The following is an 8524-nucleotide window of genomic DNA, read 5'->3' as shown; positions in this document are numbered from 1 at the left end:
TGTTACTATCATAAAGTATTATATTAATAAGGAAAAATTCACATGAATAATCCTAACTATTGAGCATCTTCCAATAATAATCCTAACTATGAGTTATTCTAGTATAATCCTAACTAAAGCATTTACCTTCCCATATCACTCCATTTACCTATTGTAACTTGTTATAACAGGTTAAATTCATTTTCCTTTTTTTCTTTTCTTTTTATCTAATTATTCAATCATCATAAATCATCATCATCAATCATAAATCATCATCACCAGTCCACCACCACCACACCACGGCTCCACCCCCAACCAACACCACTGCACCACGCACCAGCACCACCACCGCACCAGCATCACACACCAACCCCACGCACCAACACCACCACTACAGCACCACCACAGCACCACACACCGACACCACCAGCACCACCACACACCGACACCACCAGAACCACACACCGACACCACCCGCACCGCCACACCCTTCGAACCCCCTAGCCACCATCAAACTAAGGATTAAGTATATAAAGGGTAGAGGTATGTTTTAACATACCTCTGCTTCATACCACAGGAGCAGGACAGTGGCGGAGGATTCGGAGCTCCGGCGACAGAAGGCGAGGCGAGGGTGGCGCCACGGCGATGGGTCGGCGGTGCACGCGGGTAGCGCAGGCCAAGCAGAGGAGAGAGAAAGAACTGGGCGAGAGAGAGAGAGGAGGCTGAGCGACGGAGAAGGAACACGACTTGGTTGGCGGTGCGGTGGTTTGGTTAGCACAGAAGCAGGCGGCATCACAGGTGGTAGTGGTGATGGACGTCGGTGTAGGGTGGTTGCTGTGGTGGCTGAACGAAAGCAGAGGGGTGAGAGAGAGGGTTGCGAAAAAAAAGCAGGGGTTCTGAGTGGGGTTTTTGGGTAGCGGTTTCCCGGCGATTTTGAACCACCACCTCTAATCGACCCAAATCAACCCCAAACAACCCACCCATTCAAATTGCACCACCTCCACCTTCAAACCACCACCACCCGCATCGAACCCACAAACCGCCACCTCATCCCGTCAAATCGCACCCCCACCCCGCCCACCGTCGAACCCATTCGAACCCCGATCCCGCCCACCGTCGAACCCATTCAAAAACCCATTCGAACCCCAACCCCAAAACCCATTCAAACCCATCCAGAAAAAAAAGAAGAAGAAGAGAGGAGGTCTGTGGTGGTGCCGGTGGTGACGCGAGGAGGAGAGAGAGTGGGGAGGACTGCCGGTTTGGTGGTGGTGGCGGAGGTGGTTGGGGGAAGAGAGAGACGGTGAGGAGAAAGAGTGAGGGGGAGAGAGGGTTGGGGTTTAATTAGATTTTGATCTTTTTTTTCTGATTTTTGTTTTTATTTTTTAATTTCTGATTTTTTAATTTTTACTAAATTAAATTTGTTAAATATAATAATAAAAAAAACTTAAGTTTAATCATTTGATTAACTTGATTAACAGGTTGCAGGTCAAGTGGGATCAAAATTGGAAGAGTTGCAATTAGTTTAGATTATACTATAATAATCCATAGTTGGGATTATTATTGGAAGATCGCTCATAGTTCGGATTATTCATGTGAATTTTTCCTATTAATAAATGAAAATTTTTCTTACTCAGATATAACCTGACCCTAATAACTAGTATCGTACAAAATACGTATTTAAGAAGATAATAAGAAATTTTGGGAAGATGAATAGTAAAACCTTTAATAATTGATGACTAATGTAGTAATGGGCAGAAACCTATCTATAAAATGACACCTAGGTTGTTGTCCAAAGGGGAGGGGGGGACGGGGTGTTGGAAAGACAGACACCTATGCAAAAATACAAATCTATATCAAGACATCAAGCTACAACAGAGGTTTGATAAATCTCTAACCAGTTAGATGTATCTAATATAAGTTTTTGAGGGACAAATGTTGTTTGTGTATGTGAAAATATTGTTTGTGTTTTGTATAACAAATAAAGGAAAAAGAACATAAACAATATTTATTATATATAAAAATAATATTTATTACACGAAAACTTGTATTTAACATATCTACCTGTTGGGTGTTTATCATTCCTCCGCACAATATCCTATTTACTTCAATTTTCGAATTTAAAGCAAATATAACTTTTCCTTAGGTTCATTATTGAAAGAGGCATAACAGTCTTTTGTACTTGTAACGACCTAACACGAGTGTTGATGTCAATATTTATAATACTTCTATATTGAACTATTCAAGGACTCATTGCCACTCACAATTTTCACCCATTTTCTTTGAATTTTTGCTTCATCAATTGTCTCTTTATTATTGTCATCAACAATTTTGTTTACATTTACTCGTTTATAATGTAGTCACAACTTTCCGGTTAAATTCGTCACCTAGCCGACCTAGGTGGAATTTGGCATAAGCAGTGCTTATACCTAGTTTTTGGCATAAGCAGTGCTTATACCTAGTTACCCACTACTGCTGTATTGGAGATCAACTATAGTTGTCCCTTGCACTATCATTGATGTTAAAGTGGTGGGTAAGGGTGTTCTTGAGTCGAATCAGGATTGATTTTAGGGTTGCTCGGCTTAACTCGTAATACTTTTCTCGAACTCAAGCGGAGTCTCGAGCTTTTTCGAGTTTAAATTAATTTTATAGTTCATTCTACCTTATAACTTAACTGGAGTTAGAAAATTATTTTACAACATTTTCCGTGAATAGGTTTAAGCTACTTTCGTTGAGCTTTTCCACAAGTATTATTCACAATTTAATTACTTTTCATTTAAATTCTATAATATGAAATATAATATAACTACACATATTTCGAGCTTACTCATGAACTTTTCAAGTCGAACTTTGCTATTCTCGGCTTTAGAAAATTTCATGCCAAACTCGAATAGTTTGCGAGCCAACTAGGCTCATTAACAACTCTAGTTGTGGGCCATCTAACCTATAACCGTTGTTGACAATTAATATATAATTAGCACTATTCTCAGTTATTTGGCTCCACTTATGGTACTATTCATAGTAATTATTTTCAATGATCCACGTATATAATTAGCACTATTCTCAGTTATTTGGCTCCGCTTATTGTACTATTTATAATAATTACTTTCAATAGGATGTTTTTCTTCACAACTCTTGGCTGGGTGGCTCCACTCACAGTTGAGAGAAAATGCTAGTAACAATTTACAAGAGTTTTCAGTTCATACAATTATGACCGTGCCATTGTTTAGAAAGCCTCCACTATTGACTAGGTTATGATAGTACTGTGTCAGATTTCTCGTTTCTTAACTGTTTGTGGTATGTCAGTCATCCAGTCAAAAGTGATGCAATGGAACTTCACAAAAGATGATCAGATTACTTTGTAAGTGATGTGATATGACATTTACTGGGCTAGCAATTCCTGAGAGGAGTTAATAACACAACACTAAGTCACGAATTCGATCTGAAGTTACTAAGAGAAATACGAATATGATACGAATACGAACATGAATGACATAAAATCATTTTAATTAATTATATTTATCATATTATGCAACTATTTCATTTTTTATATTATTTTTTATACATTTGGGTGACAATCCACGTAAAAATACGGACACGACTTACTGACCCAAATTCCCAGCCCTAATTTACTCCCTCCTTTTGAAATTTGTTGTTATATTGTGGTTGCCTTCTTCATCTAAAAACATTAGTTTCAAAACTAGTGTCATAAAATAAAATTAAGGCCAACTAAGTCCAATATTATTAAGTTAATTAGTTTAAGAAAGTCGGGTAAAAACACCATATTATATCAACTTCTAATAATTATTCTATCCCCACAATTCAAGTAACATACAGATGTAATAGAAAATCTAATATAATCAAATTGTTACTATTTTAGGAGTCACAAAAATAATATTTACATATTTTTAAGTAATACTTCATAATACCTTAATTTATTTCATATGAAGGAACTATACGATGATGCAGTAAATTGTACATGAGCCTCTTGAAAAATATATCTAGAAGAGGATATGATCAAAGTAAGAATGTCTATACCACTTCTTAATATGGGCAACTATAGCATTATTAATTTTTTTATTTTTTGATCCACTATAGCATTACTAATGGTGGACTAAAACTAAGACATGGTGTAATTTTTTTTTAACTAACCTAGTGTAAGTCCCTCTTTAATTTGCATAAAAACCTATGATGTAATCTTATCTTTGTTATGAGTGTCTCGGGGCTTCTATGTAGCATTAAAAACTATTATGAGTTTCTCGTGACATATTCAACCATAGTTTCTTATCTGTTTATATGAAGTGATTCAAGTGAGAGGTCAGAAAAAACATATAAAAAAAAAATATGGCCTAAACCCTAAATAAACAAAAATTAACATTAATTTTCGTTTGTCAGATATATACTATCATATTGTAGCTTTTGCACTGATAGAGTATAGATCTATATATATTTATGGGGCTTAAAGTGTGGATGCAGCACAAACCTTTCTCATACCTGACGCTAAATAAAGCTTTTGGTTAAGTTGGTTTTTGGACAATAGTAAATTAATAGTAGTACATTAACTTTAGAAAGATAGAAGTAATAATAAATTTAAAGATTGAGATGTAAAAAGCAATTAATCAACACTTTATTCCTTGAAAAAAATATAAACCTTTTACTTGATAGGTTTACAATACATTACAAGATTCTCTGAAATATTGTTGTAGGACCATGAAAACAGAAAATCCAAACTAGTTAAGCTTTGCTCCCTTTTTGTTTGAACTTAAGTTGTCTTGTCGCAATGCATCACATCTGATCTCCTCTCTTCTTTACCAATTACCAATTACCAATTACCAATAACCATCTCTAGTGGCTTAAACAATCTTCTGCTGTATTAGATAGATAACTCTTATTGCTCTCTTCTGTTTTGAAGCCACTTTGTAAAAGTATCTAGAGTTTTCATGTCTGCCCTATAATGTTTTTGTGTAAATTCTAGAAAAAGTTGCCATGTAAAGTCCGGATATACCCTTAGAGACTTCAAGTCTTCCATCAATTCATTTGGTGGGCTAATCACTTTGTCTCCCCTTGGACATAAAAAGAATGCTAGTGATTTTCTTGGTGTTTCACTATTTACCACTGCCCTGTGTAGGCAACTCTTGTATATTCCATTTGACAAAGCCTACAAAAAAAAGTTTCATTTTTGTTTTATAATGTCAATATAAATACTTTGGTTCCATGCAATAAATTAAATGTCAGGTTTGTTGCATATTATTCTGCACACTTCTCTCCATTAGTGGAACAATAAATACGTGCACCTTTCTTAATTAATTAGACAGTAGGATTTCATTACTCTAACTTTGAAAACATGTCATTGTAATGTTTTTTCATGTAAGACGTTATAATTATGTAATTTCCAAATATATCTACAAGATTTTAACTTTTTATAAGTGTGAAAGTCAAAAGTTGGAACCATTACAAGAGAAAGGAAGTATATTTAATTTGATGGGTTATGACATATTGGATTTTTCCAAAAAGAACGATCACATGAACTTTTAGATTAGTACCCTGTTTTAGGTCAAGACCAAAAACCCTAAATCAAGAAATTCTATAAACTAGAGAACAGATTTGGATAGACTAACACGTTGTGTATTAGAGTTATGGTAACTATATTATATTAGAGTCCTAGACTAATAAAAAAAACTATTGTGAACTGGATCGGATTGTCTGGACAAACAATGTAAAGTGTGCAACATTGTTGGCACAAAGAAAATAACTAACGTTAAATAATCACATACTAATTAGATATGGTAAGGTCTTGCTAATTAATTACCATGAAGGTATCACCAATGTTGACGACAAATGCTTCGGAATTGGGACGGATGGAGTACCATTTTTGGTCTACGAACACTTCAAGGCCTCCTACATGATCCTGATGAAGAATAGTGAGTGATGTGGGATCACAATGAGGCCCTGTGCCAAGAGTTAAATCAGGTTTTAGACATGGTGGGTAATAGTTTAATCTCATGATTGACTCATTTTCTTCAAAAAAATCTCTGAAATGGCTTCTTTCAACTCCTAAACTCATTCCCAAGAGCTCCATGATCCCAAGAGACAAGTTGCTCATAGCCTTACAATATTCTTGATATACCTTCCTATAAAACAAACACAAAAAGTGTTAGGAATAAGATGACAAAATTATAAAAAAATATACTCGTTATGTCGCTAAATAGTCAACCACATTAATTTGAATGGAGTTTACTTAAGTATTTAGTTTGGATTGAAATTTTGTAATGATTTGTAATTCATACACAACTTCCAACTTCAAATTAACTGGGGTTGGCGTGAGTAGTTAAGGGTCTCTCGCTCCTTAACCAAGGTCTCGGGTTCGAGCCTTGCGTATGGAAAAAATTTCAGCTAGGAGGGATAGTGCCCTTCCACCCATGCAAACAGCAAACTCCTACGAAAAATTAATCCACTTACCAAAGACATTGGAAAACTTTTATAGTAGGAAAAAAAAAACTTCCAACTTCAATATTATATAGGGAAGTTTTCATTCGAACTCCTTTTATTAGGGTAACATGCACAAACCTTACTAAAGTTAGAAATTAACATGTTAGTTAGGTAAGCTTACTAAATTTAGAAAGTGACATATTATTCTCTAAAGTCAGCTTAAAATAGAAATATAACATATATAGAGACAAGGAAGTATTATAGTTCAATTTAGCAATTTTCTTACCCAAATTCTTGAAACTCACTCCCCATTTTGTTGAAGAAATAATCTTCAACCATATTTGAGGACTTATGATCAGCAGAATATGGAAAGGAAAGTGTCTCTTTCCATGGGAGTTTTGTGGCAAATCTACCAACAAAACTACTAGCATAACCACAATGATCACCCTGTTTTCTCAGAGCTCTCTGTTTCTGAGAAAACGGCTGTTCGAAGAAGACGTCCATGGCTTCATGAGCTTTCGCTAAGAGCTTCGAATCGACGCCATGATTGAAAACCAAGAAGAATCCATGCTTCTTGCATGCTTCATTGGCAAGTCTAGTAGAATTAGATACTGCAACTGGGTCTCCAGAGAGAAACCCACCTAGATCAATGGGAGGAACTTGAAGCTCTGGAGGAGTTTGAGAGCCTGGCTTTTCATCATCTGGCCATATAAATTGGGTTGGTATGTTATGTTCATGTTTAAGAATTGATGTATTAAATTCTGGAACAGGGGTTGGAACTGTAAGAAGTGCTTGCATTTCGTTTTCTTATTTTATTAATCCTTTGGTAGCAATGTATGCAATGTTGAAGCAAGATCAAATGGTGTTAGAAAGGATATATAAAGGAAAGAAAGGAGGAGGGAGAAAGGAAATTCAAGCAAGCTTATTGTAATTAAGTTGTGGAATGGAGGGGTTTAAATGAGATGGGCAACACTTTGGGAGTCATGTCAACTTATATCCTTTCCTTTATTTCTAACTGTTTAAATTATTGTTTTTTTTGTGTTGATACTTCATCTGTTTCTTTATACTCGCACCATCAACATATACACAAGGACCAAGAAGAGGTATAAGGTGCTATAGAAAAAAAAACCTTTATCCTGACATGTCAATATTTTGCGAGTAATAGAGAGCTTACTAAGCTCACTTCAGTATAGTTCAATTCGGTTCAGTTCAATTTGTGGAAGAAAAAAGAATCTCTTATGGTGAACTCTATTCAAGTTATTTCTCGAAAAATCCAAAAAGATTAAGAAAAGTTGAAGAAAAATTAAATATAACTCAACGACTTCAAAAGGAGTTTGAATATTCAAAAGTGTTCATAAAAGTCTAGAAAAATTATGAATAAGCTCACACGAGTTAAGAAAAATAAGACCCTTTGAAAGGGCACTCATACCTTGGAAGGGGAACACATATCTTCCAAAAGGCCCTTCAAGAAAAGGAAAAAGTGGACAAGGAAGAAAGGTCTGAGGCACCTCGGCCCTAGGAAGGGTTACGACGAAAAAAATCGTCGGGACCCGAAAAGTAGAAAAATAATTCGAAAACTAGAAAAAACGTGGATTAGTTCATGGCTCCGGCCACTCGTGGGATCCAGACATCGGTGCCCATGGGTTATGGGGTGCACCCCAAAGGCTATAGAAGGCCCTTTGGAGGCACACTCGTGCCTTCCATCCGAAGGCCCATCGTAACCTAGTAGTGCGACACAAGTGAGCCAAGAGCATATAAAAAGGGGCAAGTAAAAAAATGTCCAAAGCACACGAGGCATGTTTAGGCACCTCGAAAGCCCTAGGAAGGTCTGGGACGAAAAACGTCTCAGAATCCTAGGAATTCAAATAAAATGCCGAAAAACTAGAAAAGCGTGAACTACAGTCCATGGCTCTGGTCACCTGTGGAGCCTGGGCACCAGTGCCTATGGGGTGCACCCTAGGGTCGTGCAAGGCAATTTAAAGGTACACTTGTCGTTCTTTGGAAGGGAAACGCGATGATATTTGGAGGCCTTTCGGTACCTAGCGAGGGTAGTGCCAAGCGAGCCAATGGAAGGAAAGAGTAGGAAAGGAAGGAATGTCTGAGACATCGGGAGTATCCT

The 8524-nt window shown here is 36.5% G+C and overlaps 1 protein-coding gene across 1 annotated transcript; it reads right to left on the bottom strand.

Moving 5' to 3' along the window:
* Window positions 1-4516: 4516 nt before the first annotated feature.
* Window positions 4517-7351, bottom strand: LOC104884732 (gibberellin 20 oxidase 1). Its single transcript, XM_010669419.4, has 3 exons — window positions 6692-7351; window positions 5786-6107; window positions 4517-5134 (listed from the first exon to the last, which is right to left on the bottom strand). Exons 1-3 carry the CDS (start codon window positions 7201-7203, stop codon window positions 4865-4867), a joined length of 1104 nt encoding a protein of 367 aa, XP_010667721.1. The 5' UTR covers window positions 7204-7351; the 3' UTR covers window positions 4517-4864.
* Window positions 7352-8524: the final 1173 nt, after the last annotated feature.

Source organism: Beta vulgaris, chromosome 1, assembly GCF_026745355.1.
Source record: "Beta vulgaris subsp. vulgaris cultivar EL10 chromosome 1, EL10.2, whole genome shotgun sequence".
NCBI lineage: Eukaryota > Viridiplantae > Streptophyta > Magnoliopsida > Caryophyllales > Amaranthaceae > Beta > Beta vulgaris.
This window is presented reverse-complemented; position numbering and strand designations above follow the sequence as displayed.